General features: G+C 50.8%; 1 protein-coding gene across 1 annotated transcript; it reads left to right on the forward strand.

Annotated features, from left to right (window-relative positions):
- Positions 1 to 7423: 7423 nt before the first annotated feature.
- Positions 7424 to 16325, forward strand: SDS (serine dehydratase). The gene is made up of 8 exons (XM_069558055.1): positions 7424 to 8451; positions 11802 to 11956; positions 12231 to 12270; positions 12472 to 12611; positions 12710 to 12801; positions 13448 to 13675; positions 14438 to 14562; positions 15655 to 16325. The coding sequence occupies exons 2-8, from the start codon at positions 11804 to 11806 to the stop codon at positions 15855 to 15857; spliced, it is 981 nt and encodes a 326-aa protein (XP_069414156.1). The 5' UTR covers positions 7424 to 8451; positions 11802 to 11803; the 3' UTR covers positions 15858 to 16325.
- The last annotated feature ends 1533 nt before the right edge of the window (positions 16326 to 17858 follow it).

Here is a 17858-nt window from a genome sequence, read left to right on the forward strand (position 1 = left end):
CCTGACACCCAGCAGTGGTGGCGGTGGTTTAGTCACCCAGTCGCGTCTGATTCTTTGCCACCCCCATGGACTGTAGCCCGCCAGGCTCCTCTCTCCATGGGATTTCCCAGGCAAGAATACCGGAATGGGTTGCCAATTCCTCCTCCAGGGGATCTTCCCGACCCAGGGATCAAACCCGAATCTGGTACATCTGAGCTAATGTCTCAGACTCTCACCAAGATGGTAAATCCTTCCAGAGCAAAGAGGGTCTTAAACTAGGGGTGATGCTTTTGCAGGCTGGAGCTGATTCACTCTGCCCTCCATAAAGGCACATGGCTCTCTGTCTGCCACTGTCCCCATCTTTCTCTACTACCTCCCTAACACCCAGCAGGCTCCTACTTGGTCCCTGGAGTTATTTGAGTTTGCCTGCCCTGGGAACCTTTGGGCAGAGGAACTCTTCCTCTCTCCTCTTGCCCCTGAAAAGGAGTCAGTTATTAAGGGAGAAACTGAGGCACAGGATAAGGTTCAGTGACTTGCCCCCTGTTGCCCAGCAAATAGCCCACGGGACCAATCATTGAGAGATACTACATCCAACATGGATGCTCTTGTCCCAAGAGACATACACATTCACAGCCATGATATCTGACCTGGAAGTATCTGCTGCTGCTGTTGCGGCTGCTAAGTCGCTTCAGTCATGTACAACTCTGTGCAACCCCATAGACGGCAGCCCACCAGGCACCTCTATCCATGGGATTCTCCAGGCAAGAACACGGGAGTGGGTTGCCATTTCCTTCTCCAACGCATGAAAGTGAAAAGTGAAAGTGAAGTCACTCAGTTGGGTCCGACTCTTAGCAAACCCATGGACTGCAGCCCACCAGGCTCCTCCATCCATGGGATTCTCCAGGCAAGAGTACTGGAATGGGGTTCCATTGCCTTCTCCCAGAAGCATCTGCAGGGGGCATCTAACCCATCCTTACTGTGGATGGCAAAAATGAGGCCCAGAGGAAAATGGACAACTGTTCTGACCCTATGTTCAGATTTTTTTAAATAAAGATAAATGGATAGACTGCTTTTAGGGTGTGATGTATTAAATAGTGTACAATATATTAAGTAATCAGAAACTCTAGGGGGTGATTACAGTGAGGGAGAGACAGGGAAGCCTGGCGTGCTGCAGTCCATGGGGTCATGAAGAGTCGGACACGACTTGGCGACTGAACAGCAAAAGGCGGTGGTACAACTCTACATGCTTTTTTGTGTGTTTGAAAACAGTCTTTATTACAATATTAACTTTTTAAAGTATTTATTTGGCTGCACGGTCTTGGTTGCGGCATGTGGGATCTAATTTCCTGCTGCTGCTACTGCTAAATCGCTTCAGTCGTGTCCGACTCTGTGTGACCCCATAGATGGCAGCCCACCAGGCTCCCCCGTCCCTGGGATTCTCCAGGCAAGAACACTGGAGCAGGTTGCCATTTCCTTCTCCAATGCATGAAAGTGAAAAGTGAAAGTGAAGTCGCTCAGTTGTGTCTGACTCTTAGTGACCTCTGTGGACTGCAGCCCACCAGGCTCCACCACCCCTGGGATTCTCCAGCCATGAGTACTGGAGTGGGGTGCCATTGCTTATTTCCTGACCAGGGATCAAACCCATGCCCCTTGCATTGGGAGTGCGGAGTCTCAAATGCTGCACTACGGGGGAAGTCCCATGATGGCGATATGATATTTTAAGAATATTGTCTTTTCACTGCTTCCCCCTTGCTTCACTCCCCTGGGAAGAAGAGAGACAGACAGTGAGAGACAGAGAGTGACAGAGACAGAGAGTGAGAGAGACAGAAAGAGAGGCAGAGAGACAGTAAGAGACAAAGAGATAGATCAGAGAGAAACAGAAAAAGAGAAAATAAAAAGAAAAAAAGAGGGAAGGAAAGAGAAAAAGGATCCTACTTGTAGCATTTGCTAATTCTCATGATATCAATACTGCCCCAGCAGAGAGTTTCCCTGGTGGCTCAGACAGTAAAGAATCTGCCTGCAATGCCGGAGACCTGGGTTCGATCCCTGGGTTGGGAAGATCCCCTGGAGCAGGGCATGGCAACCTCCTCCAGTATTCTTGCCTGGTGAATCCTCATGGACAGAGGAGCCTGGGGGGCTATAGTCCAGGGGGTCACAAAGAGTCAGGCACAACTGACTGACTAACACTTTCTTTCAAAACAGAGAAGGAAGTGAAGACACCTTCACTCCTGAACAGTTCTCTGAAGTGTTTGCCTGTGACCCCTAGACAATGAGACAAGGAGCCGTGTGACTGACTGGAAATGAGGAAGGGCGCCCCCTACAAGCTGGAGTCGGGCAGGGGGCAGGGTATAGACCAAGGGAGGCCCAGGCAGCCTCTCCACCCCATCTCAGTCCTGGAATGTCACTGCCATCACTGGGCAGGGGCGGGTGGAGAAGGAAAACCCCTCATTGCATCCAGCGATTTATCTGCTTGAAATAAAAATTAAGCTGATTTAGAGGAAATTAAGGAAATCACCTGTTGCACACTGGGCTTGTGTTTTGAGGCTGAAACTCGCTGCAAATATCTTGGTTTTTTTGGTGAACTTTGGACAAAATCTGTCACAGGCCATTTGGTCCTAGTCAACTCCTTATATGTTGATGGGTGGGTAATGATAACCCCAAGGCGGGAGGGGCAGTGTGGCCAGTTTGAGCCATAGGGCCCACCAAGGGACTGTTTGTCCTGTTTGGGGATGACGCAAACCCAGGACAGCATCACCACATGCAGGGCCATCAAATGGCTCAAGGAGGGTTCCAAAAGGTCTGGGTCAAATCAAATGATGGATTGAAGCCAGTTGAAAGAAAATAAAGAGGGCTGGCTGCCAAGTCCTACAGCCAGTGCCACAGAGGTTAAATGGATTAAACCCAAAACAAGTGAAGTGTGATTAGATTGTATTAATCTCATCAAGAAAATACTTTACCTTCTCTGGGAGTTGACTGAGTAGCAGCTAGACATAGAACAACAGATATTTTGGTTTTTTTTTTGTTTGGGTTTTGTGTTTTGGTGTTTTTTAAGGCTGACCCAAGTGGCTTGTGGGATCTTAGTTCCCTGACCAGGAATCAAACCCTAGAAGCACGGAGTCCTAACCATCGGACCTCCAGGAATTCCCAGAACAACAGCTTCTTAGATAAAGTCCAGCTTCCCTGGTGGTTCAGAAGGTAAAGAAGCTGGCAGCAATGCAGGAGACCTGGGTTCGATTCCTGGGTTGGGAAGATTCCCTGGAGGAGGGCATGGCAACCCACTCTAGTACTCTTGCCTGGAGAATCTCCACAGACAGAGGAGCCTGGTAGGTTAGAGTCCACGGGGCTGCAAAGCGTTGGACACGACTGATTGAGTAAATACAGAGCGCATCCATTTCACCCACACGAGATCACTTGGTCTTGTTAATAAAAGTAAAGAAGATGGAACAAGGGAGCACACGGTCGCATTCTCTACTACTCCGAAGCAGAATTGTTCAGCTTCTGCACTACTGGCGTTTGGGACCTGATGACTCTTTGTTGGGGCGTATGCTGTCCTGTGCACTATTGGATGTTGAGTGAATGGAGGGGAGAATGACAAATCCAAGGTGACTAGTTAGTACAGGCCTGCCCTCGGGATGGTCTTCTGGGAAGAGTCCCAGGGGCTGCCAGAATCTCAAAGAGGCTCCAACCCAGACGTGATGGGGAATAAACATGAATGAGGAGCCAGGCTTACAGGAAGGCCTCAGGAAAAGGGGACCAGAGAGGTGGGGAAGTCCTAGGTAATAACAACACTACCAAAGATGATCGTAAGAGCAGCTACTATTCATTGAGCTCTTACCCCATGCCTGGCACTGGGCTGTCACTATCTCTGTCTTGCAATTCCTAGTAGGCATCATCTTGCAATTCCTAGTAGGAAACAGACTTAGGGGAAGTCACATGACCACCCCAAGGTCACAGAGCTGGGTGTCAGTTTCACTCCAGGTCTGATGGACTCAGGAGCCAGAGACCTTAACTAGTCAGGAGATGCTAGGGCTTGGCTGCACACTACCAGGGAAGGTAAACAGAAGTGAGAGCTGTCTGTTCCTCCCCTGGGACTGTGAAAACAATTGTTGGCATCCCTACCTCCCACAACCAAGGACACACTGACCTGGATGTGATGTAACAGAGCCAACAGGCAGAGGTGAGAGAGGCAACTTGCCTAAGGTTCACAGCCAGACTCTCTTCCCTCCTCCTGGGACCACCAGCTCTGCCCTTACCTTCCTACACTAGATATAGCTGGGCCTCAGTCTGCCCATCTGTCAAATGGAGGAACTATTGGTTGCTCAGTCATGTCCAACTTTTTTTGACCTGATGGACTGTGGCCCTCCAGGCTCCTCTATCCATGGGATTGCCAGAATACTGGAGTGGTTGCCATTTCCTTCTCCAGGGCATCTTCCAGACCCAAGGATTGAATCAGTGTCACCGGCTTTAGCAGGTGGATTCTTTACCACTGAGCCACTTGGGAAGCTTTCCTTGTACAAAGGTAGCCTCAAAAGCCTAAATACTAGATATCTGATTGCAGCCAGATGTGCTCCCAACCCCCATCTCCAACCCATTCCCTCTCACCCCGTCAGCTTTGTGTCCATAAAGGACTCAGAATTCCTAAATTTGCCTTTGACAACTAAAAAATGTCACTTGTCTCCTGATTCTCCAAGAATAAAGTTGCTGCTGCTGCTGCTGCTGCTAAGTCACTTCAGTTGTGTCCGACTCTGTGCGACCTCGTAGATGGCAGCCCACCAGGCTCCCCCGTCCCTGGGATTCTCCAGGCAAGAACACTGGAGTGGGTTGCCATTTCCTTTTCCAATGCATGAAAGTGAAAAGTGAAAGTGAAGTCGCTCAGTCGTGTCTGACTCTTAGCGACCCCATGGACTACAGCCCACCAGGCTCCTCCATCCATGGGATTTTCCAGGCAAGAGTACTGGAGTGGGGTACCATTGCCTTCTCCGATGAAGTTGCTAGCCACGGCAATCGCTGACTTTTGACACACCCTGCCCAAAAGAAAGTCAGGGCTGCGATCAGGAATAAGGCCCTCTGAGCTCTGGGAAAACGAGCAGAACAGGTCTTAGGACAGTTGGATATTTCTAGGAGAAGTTTTTAGGAACCCGATTTCTTGTATCTTCTCATATCTAGAAAGACACTAAACTCATTAATGGAGAATTCTGTTCCAAGCAGCAACCTTCTACCGAGAGGTATACCCCTTTCACCAAACTATATATATATATACTGACCTCCCCACCCTGTTTGGAGCAGCTCCTCTGAGCTTTCTGGGAGTGTATCTGCCCGGCTATTGTGCTCAGTAAGTTCCAAAATAAAACTGAAACTCGCAGGTCTCACCTCGTGCATTTTTATTTCAGTCGACACATTACATCCTTGCCTCCTGGGCGATCTTGGGCAATTTTATTTCATCTCTGAGCCTGTTTCTTCACCTGTGACATGGGACTCAAAGTGCCCACTCACCTGGTTGTCTCGGGGGTAAGTGAAGCCCCACATCACATAGGAAACACTTGACATGGAATCAGGCACAAGCAGATGCTCAGGTGAGATAAGCACCAGCTGTGTACACTCGGGGGAGGAGGGCTACACGTGAGCTTCCTGATGCCCACTCCCTTCAGCTCCACCAACCTGGATCTCCAGCACACACCCGAGGATATTCCACTAGGGAGGGGGCTTGGAAGTACCTGTGGAAGGTCAGAGGGGGCCCGCAAGAGGGGACAGCCTGTCCCATGGAGACAAATGTGTAGGCTATTTGTATTTTCTCTGCCTCCTATGGGCTTCCCTGATAGCTAAGCTGGTAAAGAATCCTCCTGTAATGCAGGAGACCCTGGTTTGATTCCTGGGTCAAGAAGATCCCTTGGAGAAGGGATAGGCTACCCACTGAGGTATTCTTGGGCTTCTCTGGTGGCTCAGACAGTAAAGAATCCACCTGCAATGCGTGAGATCTGGATTCAATCCCTGGGTTGGGAAGATACCCTGAAGGAGGGCATGGCAACCCACTCCAGTATTCTTGCCTGGCAAATCCCCATGGACAGAGGAGCCTGGCGGGCTGCAATCCATGGGGTCGCAAAGAGTTGGACACCATTGAGTGACTAAGCACAGCACCCTGCCTTCTATATCATCCATATTCTTGTCCTGGTTAGTGGGACAGGAAACTTTTGCTGAAGGGGCCAGGAAGAAAGCCGACCGGATGCATATGGGTGTGGTGTTCACACATGCACACCACATACAGACCCCTGCACACAGCCAGAGACAGACCCAGGCTTGGCACGGGGCAAGGAGGCAAAATCTTCCACTTCTGTGATGAAGATGATGGTAATGAGGGTAGTGATGGCTGCCAGCACTTACTGAACAGTCCCCGGACACCAGGCCAGTTACATAAATATATTAACGTGTCATCTAATCTTAGAAGGGTGATACTAATATATCCCCATTTTACAGATGAACAGAGTCCCCAGGACACAACATGACTCGCCTAGGGCCACACATCTAGTAAAGGGCAGAGCCAGCAACCCTGACCCTTCTCAGTTCCGTTCCGTTCAGTTCAGTCACTCAGTCGTGTCCGACTCTTTGCGACCCCATGAATTGTAGCACGCCAGGCCTCCCTGTCCATCACCATCTCCCGGAGTTCACTCAGACTCATGTCCGTCAAGTCCGTGATGCCATCCAGCCATCTCATCCTCGGTCGTCCCCTTCTCCTCCTGCCCTCAATCCCTCCCAGCATCACAGTCTTTTCCAATGAGTCAACTCTTCGCATGAGGTGGCCAAAGTACTGGAGCTTCAGCTTTAGCATCATTCCTTCCAAAGAAATCCCAGGGTTGATCTCCTTCAGAACGGACTGGTTGGATCTCCTTGCAGTCCAAGGGACTCTCAAGAGTCTTCTCCAATACCACAGTTCAAAAGCATCAATTCTTCAGCGCTCAGCCTTCTTCACAGTCCAACTCTCACATCTATACATGACCACAGGAAAAACCATAGCCTTGACTAGACAGACCTTAGTCGGCAAAGTAATGTCTCTGCTTTTGAATATACTATCTAGGTTGGTCATAACTTTCCTTCCAAGGAGTAAGCGTCTTTTAATTTCATGGCTGAAGTCACCATCTGCAGTGATTTTGGAACCCAAAAAAATAAAGTCTGACACTGTTTCTACTGTTTCTCCATCTATTTCCCATGAAGTGATGGGACCAGATGCCATAATCTTCGTTTTCTGAATGTTGAGCTTTAAGCCAACTTTTCCACTCTCCTCTCTAGGTCTTACCTACATTGCTCCTTTAGGACAAAGGAGTTAGAAAGGATAACAGGGGATGGCAATTTTAAAAAACTGTGTTCAGCCTTTGTGATTAAGTAATACCGGTGACTTGTCATGTCCCTCTTTCTGGTGAATTTCACTTTGAGATTTTATATCCCCAGTACTTACGACACTTGGGATTTTTCTGAGTTCTCTTTTTAATGCTTGAAAATATGCTGACACGGTACTTCCCTGATGGTCCAGGGGTTAAGGCCCCGCGCTGCCAAATCAGGGGGCATGGGTTCCTTATCTGGTCGAGAAACTGAGATCACATGTGCCCTGCCGGGCAGCCAAAAGATTTTAAAAGACATGTACATGGACCTGATAGTTCCATTCTTAACCCGTGACCTGGGCATGATACAGTTTAATGTCATTGAAAGGTAGAGAATATTAGTCAAGCGTGTATGGGGAAATAAGTTCTGGTAAGCTGTTATGAAATTGAAACTAAAACCAGGTGAAAAAAGTCCTTTTGTGTTTCTCTCTATGGTTAAGAACCAGCCCTGTTGCACCATATGGGTGACTATTCATCATTTTTCTTTCACTTTTCAGCACAAACAAATGTTTGAGTTTCTAAAGTCAATAAATAAATAAAAGTTAAAACCTGTGTTCAGATTGCAGATTTGGGGGTCACCCTGCTGCGTTCCAGCGCTAGCTCATCCCTCTTCCTGTATGCCTCAGTTTCCTTTTCTGTAAGATGGGGATGATAATAGCATACACTTCCTCCCCGGTTTGATTCTTGCCCACTGAGTGAGCGCCAAGCAAGTGCTAGCGAAGATAAGTGCATTATTTCACACCCTTCTCTGGCAGCTTCCTAAAAGCTGTGGTGATGTAGGTATTTGTCCTGAAACGAAGCTGAGGGTGGAGAAGGGGCGAGGCTAGCGGGACTGGGAGAAAGACCCAGCTAGAGAGAGGGGCGTTCCCTTCCAGGAAGCCTAGGGCCAAGAGGCGGGGCCTGGCAGGGGTGTGGCCGGTCCTCGTGTCCCATTGGCTGCTCAGATGCTCCAGGGGGGAATAAAGCCCAGACCCTTAACACCTGGGACCATTCTGAAGACGCGCTAAGCCTCCTACATTTCCTGTCTGTGGACCGTCTAGAACATCTCCAGTCTATTCCTCCTTTGCCTGACGCTCAGACGGCAGCTCCTCACCTTTCTCTGGTAAGCCGCCCTATCCATCCACACCTCCATCCCCAGAACTGGAGTGTCTGCGTCCACCTTGGGTTTTCCCTGGGCAAGAGAGGGAGGAAGAGTCAGCTGAGCGCAAAAACCCATGCTCTGAAGCCAGACTGGCTGGGTTCACTGACAGGTCTGTGCCTCGGTTTCCTCATCTGTCCAGTGGAGGTAATAATAACAGAATCTCCCTCTTAAGGTGGTTGTGAGTATTTAATTTATGTGTAATAGTAGTTAATTTTTTTTAAAGTATGTGGGATCTTAATTCCCCAACCAGTCCCACTCCACTCACCTCCCCACCCACACCCCCCGCCACTCGCCTCTGCAATTGGAAGCAGGGAGTCTTAACCACAATCCCAGTCCTAATAAAAGTTATTATTTATTTATTTATTTGGCTGGTCGGGTCTCAGTTGCAGCACACAGGATCTTTGCGTGATGTGGGATCTCCTGGGGACTCTAGCTAGTAGTGGCATGCAGAGTCTCAGGTTCTCAGTCATCCAGAATCCATGCAGACAGACAACCCCCGCCCCCCAACTGGGGCCTAGGCTGCCTGGTTCAAATCTTACCTCTTCTCTTTGTAATGGCAATTACATGGCAATTTAGTGGTTAGGACTCCGTGCTCTCACTGCTGAGGGCACGGGTTCAATCCCTGGTTGGGGAGCTAAAATCACACAAGCCATGCATGGCCATAAAAAAAAAAAAAAATCCCTTCTCCCCTAGCCACTCGCTGTGTGACCTTGGACAAGCCAATACTGCAGTTTCTTTCTTTTAAATTGTTAATTAGTTTCTTTGGTTTTGGCTACACTAGGTCTTCCTTGCTGCACTCAGACTGTTTCTCGGGTTGCGTGAATGGGGGCCAGTCTCTAGCCACCGGGCGCGGGCTTCTCCCTGCGGTGGCTTCTCTTGTTGCAGAGCACAGACTAGGGCAGGCAGGCCTCAGTAGCTGCGGTGCTCGGGCTCAGTAGCTGTGGCAAAGGGGCTTAGTTGAGCCTCGGCACGTGGAATCTTCCCAGAGCAGGGATCAAGCCCATGCTAGGTGAATTCTTTCTGTCATGACGCTCGGGCTCGATTGGACTCAGCCAGGCAGTCCTCGCTTGGCTCTCTCTGGGGGCTGCTGTGTGATAACAGTAGCTGGGCTAGTGTCTTCCCTAAGTCAGGCGCCATGTCTGCCCATCAGCTAGGATATCAGCTAGACATGTTAGGCGGGGCACCTCCCTGCAGCCCCCGGCATGCCACCCGGGCTTGCTCCCATCTTGGCGTCTGGGTTCATGCAGGGAGCTTCCCAGTTGCCTGGCAGCTCAGTCACCTTATATGACCCGGCCTTGAGAACCATGCTGGGCTACAGCCAGATGACACCAGGCTCCTAGTAGTGGACAGTGTCCATCTCTTCCCGACTCCCTGTTCAGTGACATCCTGTTAGTAGCTTGAAATGTCACAGACGTGCAGACACTAGAAGTCAAGGTTACCTTCCCTTTGATGAGGCTATCATGAAACATTCACCACCGCATCACTGCTTGGAGGGAGTCACATAGTGTCCTTTTCCCTGCAGTCACAGCCCTTTCCCCCATGCCCCCCCAACTCAGGGTTCAAGGGAAGGAAGTGTAGACCTGACCCCACCTCCCACCTAGAAAAGCCTCAGTGTTGCATCATAAGCGGTGTGTGGGGGGTAGGAACTGCTCAGTGATCAATCTGGAAAACGCAATCAGAACCTGTTTCCTCAACAGGAGAACTGGACAATAACATTAGGCAATTATCCTGGGCATTTCCTAGGGTTGGTAGAAGGATTAAGTGAGTTAATATCTGTAAAGCTTAAGAAGATGCCTGGCATATGGTAATCACTTTATTTATTTCCTTGTGTGGCTGCCTCAAGTCTTACTTGTGGCACGCAGCATCTCTGTGTCACGCAGGATCTTCTCTGGTGCTGGCTTATCAGCCCTGCGGTATGTGGGATCTTAGTTCCCCAACCTAGGATCGAACCCATATCCTCTTGCATTGCAAGACAGATTCTTAACCACTGCAACACCAGGGAAGTCCTGGTAATCACTTTATAAGTGATTATTAAATAATATAATAGTTATTACCAAAAAAATCACAATAAAAAGCTTTCCCTAATGGGTACAGGGCTTTCCAAAGGTTAGTTGTTTTTATTAAGTTTTTACTGGAATATAGTTGCTTTACAATGTTGTGTTGGTTTCTACCTTACAACAACCTGAGTCAGCTATATGTATACATATATCCCCCCGCTCTTGAACCTCCCTCCCATCCCCCTACCTCATCCCACCCCACCCCGCAAGTCATCACAGAGCACAGGGCTGAGCTCCCTGTGTTACACAGCAGCTTCCCACTAGCTGTCTATTTTGCACATGGTAGAGTATATATGTCCACGCTACTTTCTCAATTCGTCCCACCCTCTCCTTCCCCTGCTGTGTCCACAAGTCCGCTCTCTGCGTCTGAGTCTCTATTCCTGCCCTGCAAATTGGTTCATCAGTACCATTTTTCTAGATTCCATATATATGCATTGATATATGATATTCCTTTTTCTCTTTCTGACTTACTTCACTCTCAGAGATTAGTTTTTAAAGATGTGTAATTTAAATATGTAATAAACATGCACACAGCAAAATATTGAAATGGTACAGAAGCAGGTGCTGTGTGCCAGTCGTCCCCAGGGGCCCCCTACCCTGATGGGTTTCTTGTGTGTTTTCTGAGATGTCTTGTACACATGGATTGCGGGTGTGCACATGTATCCCTGCGGTTTTTGCACAAACAAGACCGATATCCTGCCCGTTTTAGCCATAATCTTGCCACTCATTCTGAGTCAACACCCACAAGTCTATTTCTACCTCATAGTCTTCAAAAGCTGCAAGGTCTAGATGTTATTTCTTTTTCTTTTTTTGACCATGCCTCTCGGCTTATGAGATCTTAGTTCCTCAACCAGGGATCTAACCCAGGCCCTCAACAGTGAGAGTGCAGAGTGCTAACCAGTGGGGCTCCAGGGAATTCCCTGGATGTTATTTCTGATGGTAACAGCTTCCCAGCATAATGTATGTGTGTGTTGGGGTGGGCCAGAGGTGGGCAGGGGTAGGGGGAGAGATGACCTCTGCCCATTTTACAGATGAGGCAGCTGAGGCCAAAGGGAGATTGCTTGTCCGATGTCAAGTTGTTGGCCGAGTTGAGATTTGAACTCAGGTCTCCAGGATGCTATAATCTGGGGCTTGTCTTCGGCTTCCTAGGAAGTTAGGGACAGAGTCCCTCCCAGCCCCACTGCCTACTGAGTGGCAGCAGCTGGCACCAGGGCCAACTCCCCTCACCCTCTGGGTTTCCTTCCTTTCTCCCAGCAATGATGTCAGGAAGACCCTTGCACATGGAGACGCCTGTACGTGACAGCGTGATCCTGTCTAAAGTGGCTGGCACCACGGTCTATCTCAAGCTAGACAGCGCCCAGCCCTCCGGCTCCTTCAAGATCCGGGGCATTGGACACCTCTGCAAAACGGTACAGCCTCATCCAGGCAGATCCCCTTTGTGGACAGGGCAGGGCCACTGCCATGTGACATCCTAGGAGTTCCAGGCTGGGCCCTGCTGACTCCCCACAGGCAGCCTCCATTGGCACCTCCTCTGGTTAAGGGGCGTCGGTCCAGAGGGTCCCCTCGTGGACTGATGCCAGAGCCATCAGTGGCCTTCCTCTCCTTCATCTTTCCCTGAACCAGTTAGTCTCTTTGGGGAGAAAAGATGTCAGGCCTGATCCTCTCCCTTCTCTGTCTCCACAGTGGGCTGAGCGAGGCTGTGAACATTTCGTCTGCTCCTCAGGTAAGTGGCCTGCACGCCTCCTCCTGTCCTCTGCCTTGTGTCCTGGGTTCATGTTCTCCACCTCTTTGAGCCCTGGTTTCCCCAGCAATGAGCCGTAGCAAACATCTGCAGAAGTCCCAGTTTAGAATACCAAGGGGTGGCCAGCCCTCACCCAGGAAGGGTTCAACCCCACTAACACTGCCTTCCCTCCACCCCTGGCAGCGGGCAATGCAGGCATGGCAGCCGCCTATGCTGCCAGGAAGCTGGGCATCCCCGCCACGATTGTCGTGCCCAGCACCACGCCTGCCCTCACCATCCAGCGGCTCAAGAGTGAGGGCGCCACGGTCAAAGTGGTGGGTGAGGTGAGTACCAACCTGGAGCCGGGGCCACAGAGGGCACCAGGGCACAGGGCCAAGTCCCCCGACCCCTCATCCCTCTCGCTTTCTCTGTGATCTTGCAGACATTGGATGAGGCCATCAGGGTGGCCAAGGACCTGGAGAAAAACAACTCAGGCTGGGTCTACGTCCCTCCCTTTGACGACCCCCTCATCTGGTATGTGGAGGCCCCAGTCAACCGGGATGGGTAGTTACCATGCCTCTACATCACTGAGTGGACAGCTGCCCCAGTACACACCATCACGCACAGCAGCGCTCACGTGTGTGCACATCACACGGAAGCACACACACAGGCACGGCCACTGGTGCCCACACCTGACTTGGGAAGTGACTTATTCGAGGACTGGGGAAGTGAGATGAGGAAGGAAGGGTGCTGATGGACTGGTAACCACTGTAGGCAGCTGGAGCTTAATTCCTCTGGGGTTCTGGGAGCCAGCATGGACTGTGACCAGGGCTATCAAACCAGCGGGAGAGGATGTTGGGCAAGAAGTGTCTATACATCGATTCCCGTTAATTCTTAATTCCTGTAATGGATTGAGGGCTGCTCCTGGGGGTTTCACGTCCTGGCACTGCCGGCTGCCACATTCACAGTGCTCCAGATGCCACAGGAAGACAGGCGGAGATGCAGGTGATGGCAGCTGGAAATAGGGTGGAGTCAGGTTTGAGGGGACCAGCTTCAAGGCCCATCAGCTGCCTGGGATGAGGGCAAACAGAGGGTAAGCGGCATCTTCAGGACCCCTGCCTGGTGTCTCCAGGCAGCCCAGCCCTGACCTGCGCCCCCCTTCCCCACCCACGTCCTCCAGGGAAGGCCATGCTTCCATCGTGAAGGAGCTGAAGAAGACGATGACCGAAAAGCCAGGGGCCATCGTGCTGGCAGTAGGGGGCGGAGGCCTCTTGTGCGGAGTGGTTCAGGGGCTGGCAGAGGTGGGCTGGAGGGACGTGCCCATCGTCACCATGGAGACCATTGGAGCCGAGAGCTTCCACGCTTCCACCAAGGCCGGCAAGCTCGTCACCCTGCCCCGCATTACCAGGTAAGCAGCCAGGGAGGCTGTTGTTATGTTCAGTGAGTGTTGTGGGAAGCTCCCCCCTCAGTGCTGGTGGCGAGGTAGATCCCCATGCCAGCCCCATTTTGCAGGTGAGGAAACTGAGGCTTTGGTTACTTAAGAGTCACGTAACCAGTGAGTGATATGAACTCAAGTCTGTGTGACTCTGTACCATGAATATCACACTTCCTCGCATGAAAAGGCTAACATTAATCCTTTATAGGGTTCCTCTGTGGTAGGGTTTAACATACCTCATTAATTTACCAACCATTTATTGAGCCCCTAATATGTGCAAGGCACTGGTCAATTCTGGAGCGACAGTGGTGAATTAACACAGCACCTGCTCCCAAGGGGTTCATATCCCAGCCCCAAACCTTTCCCAGATGGTGTTTGACTAATATTAGGTTTAGCCACATTATACAGGAGTCCAAAATAACAGTGGCTTAAACAAAATTGAACTTTATTTCCTCTCATATAAGAAAGTCTAGCTCCATGAAGCCAGGGGCCCAGGACCCTTGATTTTGTTCCCCATCATCCTCATCGCATAGACTTATGGCCCAAGATAGCTGCTTAGGTGTTGGCTATCACACCCACACTCCATCTGGCAGGAAGAAGTCAGGGCAGAAGCCAACTCGTTTCCTTTAAAGACACGGCTATTTCCACTTACCTCTTATTGGCCAGAAGGTAATCACATGGTCTGCCTCCCTCCTCTCTCCTCTTTCCCCTTTTCTCCATCTTTGTCCCTGCCAGTGTTGCCAAAGCCCTGGGCGTGACCACCGTGACAGCGCAGGCTATGAAGGTTTATCGGGAACACCCCATTTTCTCTGAAGTTATCTCAGACCAGGAAGCTGTGGCCGCTCTTGAGAAGTTTGTGGGTATGTATGCGCTAAGGCCTTTTGAGACCCAGGGCTGTCGGGGCTAAGGACTATGTGGCTGTCTGCTTGGCATGCCAAGGGATGTCATTTGCAATTTCGTCTCCCGTCCCTCTGTGGAACTTCCCACTAACGAAAGTTCCTGCAGTCCAGGGGTTTAAAACAGAAAGACCAAGGGGACAAATGATAAAAGTCAGATAATGTAAAAGCAGGGGAAAATAACTGAGTATGTAAAATGTTGGTTCTGAGCAATGTAGTCAGGGTGAAAAAGGAAATTATGGGCCTCAGGATTGGATTCAGAGGTGAGTCTGTGACTAGGTTGGACTCTTTTTAAAATATCCTGTTGATTCTCCCTTTTCTCTTCCAGATAAGCTTTTTTATTTTTGCCACATAGCATGGGCTTCCCAGGTGGCTCAGTGGTAAAGACTCCACCTGCCAGTACAGGCGATGTGGGAGACTCGGGTTCGGTCCTTGGGTCGGGAAGATCCCCTGGAGAAGGGAATGGCTACCCACTCCAGTATTCTTGCCTGGAGAATCCCATGGGCAGAGGAGCCTGGAGGGCTACAGTCCATCAGGTTGCAGACAGTCAGTCAGAGACATTTTAGCAACTAAACAACAACAGCAACAACGTGTGATCTCAGTTGCCCAACCAGGGATCAAAGCTGCACCGCCTGCAATGAAAGCACAGTCTTAACTGGACCACCAGGGAAGTCCCTAAGTTGGACTTTTACGGGGTTCATCCTGGAACAGGGATCACACACACACACACACACACACACACACACACACACACACACACTCACTTAGGCTGCCACTTAATTCTCCTGTACTGGGAGTTTGGCCAATCAGTGCTGGCACTCTTGCTCAGATGACGTTAACACGGTGCTCAGGAAATTAGAAGCATAGCAGTGTTAGCGCTGATGTTGAAATTCAGCCCTGACTCAGGCCCTAGAAGGTCAATGGAGGGTAATGATGGGGGTTGGGGGTGGGGTGGCCCAGGACCAGTCAGTCTGTGGCCCGGGCTGACAGCTGATGGCTTCACCAGTGGCCCGGAGGTTTCCTGGCTCCACCCCCACCATCCCCTTCCTCTGGCAGATGACGAGAAGATCCTGGTGGAGCCCGCCTGTGGGGCTGCCCTGGCTGCCGTCTACAGCAACGTGATTCAGAAGCTGCAAGGAGAGGGGAAACTCTGCACCCCCCTGTCCTCTGTTGTGGTCATTGTCTGTGGGGGCAACAACATCAGCCTGGCACAGCTGCTGGCACTCAAGAAGCAGCTGGGCATGGGGGCTGCCCAGTGAGAACCCCTCCCCCACCCGGGATAAACCCTGGGAGGACCAGAATTTTCTGCAGCATGACCCAGCGCCTCATGGTAAATAGCATTCCTGTGTCTGCTGGGAGCCCGTGGCCCAAGCCGGTCGGTTAACCTGGTTTCTCCTGAGCCCAGTGTGTGTGCAGCAGCCGGAAAGGCAGTAGCCAGCAAGGTTGTGAACTGAACTCTTCTGAGTGTTTGGTTTTTTTCTCAGGAAGCCCGAAGCCTACACTTACTCACTTTTCTTAAATCCACCCCCACCCCATCCCTACCCCCGGCCATACCTTGCGGCTTGTGGGATCTTAGTTCCCTGACCAGAGATTAAACCTGTGCCCTCAGCAGTGACAGCATGAGACCGAGCCACCCGGACCACCAGGGAATTCCCTTTACTTTTGTATTGTGCAAACTTTCATTTTCATAAGAAGTGCTTTTTTATTAAAACAAAGCTCCCCTTTGAGTTCTTTTGTCGTGACTGTCTCCCTCCCTCCCTCCCTCCCTTCCATCCCAGTGTGCCTGCTGTCACCCTCAGCTCTCAACATCCTCCATGCCCCCTACCCCTGGGAACCCTAGGGCCCCACATGGAGGCTGGGACCCCAACTCCTGCTGGGCATGTGTGCCAGGAGGGGGCATCTCTGCATGTCAGGGAGCCAGTGAGGGAGAGCCGTGCTGAACGAGAGGGGCTTGGGATGGGACACTGGCCTCCAGTGGAGGCAGGACCAGCTGGGAAGGCAGAACCAGACGGGAAGGCAGCCTCATTCTACTGGGAAGAATAATTATTCTGTTATTCCTGGTAACAGAATAATTGTATCACAGAACCACTAGGAGTGGGGTAGTAAGCCCCTTGTTCCTGCATGCTAAGTCACTTCAATCGTGTCTAACTCTGTGCAACCCCATGGACGCCTGCCAGATTCCTGTGTCCATGGGATTTCCCAGGCAAGAATACCTGTGTGGGTTGCCTTTTTCTCCTCCAGGGGATCTTTCCAACCCAGGGATCGAACTTGTGTCTCTTATGTCACCTGCATTGGCAGGCAAGTTCTTTATACCACTAGCGCCACCTGGGAAGCCCCTGTGGGGGGTGGGGAGGGGCGGGGTGTGAACCGATGATGGACACTAAGCTCTGGTCCACGTCAAGCCAATCCTCTCAAACACAAAACCCTGTCTTCAAGGACAGCACATACTGAAGCCAGTCTATAAACCAGACAGAAGAGGAACCGCCGGGGCTGCCTTGGTCCCGGAGGGAGCACCCTCAACACCCCGGCACCACTTATAGCAGCCCCTGGGACACTTGGAGCCCCAGGTTTGAGAACCGCCCTAACCCCTTGGGTTACCACACAGATCCACATGGGCTTGCAGAGGGGAAGCCCCCACCCCCACCTTGACAAAGAGCAGGTACCGTCAGACCTCAGGGAAAACCCACCCTAGTGACAGGGCTACAGGCTGATTTCCAGCCGGGAGAGACAGCACATGTACCTGAAATCCAGGAGACGGGAAGGATGCGGGGGAAGGGACAGTTAGGGAATTTGTGGGGCATGGACATGCACACACTGCTATATTTAAAATGATAACCAACAAGGTCCTCCTGTACAGCACAGGGAACTCTGCTCAGCGTCACGTGGCAGCCTGGGTGGGACGGGAGTTTGGGGGAGGACGGATACACGCATATGGCTGACTACCTTCACTGCTCACCAGAAACTATCACAGCACTGTTTGTAATCAGCAATACCCCAATACAAAATTAAAAGTATTAAAAAAAAATCCAGGAGACAGGAATCAGCAAAGGGCAGGCAGGGATGGGGGATCACCAGCTGACTGGCCCCAGAATTGTTCCTGGAGGGATAGAGTCTAAAATCTCAGTCCGTTCAGAGAAACCTGCCCAGAATAGTTTTTCCAGCTTCTACCTATATGTGGGACTTTAAAAAGCTGAATTTCCTGGTAGTCCAGTGTTTTGGACTCCACGTGTTTCTAATACAGAGGGCACATTTTCAATCCC

This window comes from Ovis canadensis, chromosome 17, assembly GCF_042477335.2.
Source record: "Ovis canadensis isolate MfBH-ARS-UI-01 breed Bighorn chromosome 17, ARS-UI_OviCan_v2, whole genome shotgun sequence".
In the NCBI taxonomy this organism is placed as follows: Eukaryota; Metazoa; Chordata; class Mammalia; order Artiodactyla; family Bovidae; genus Ovis; species Ovis canadensis.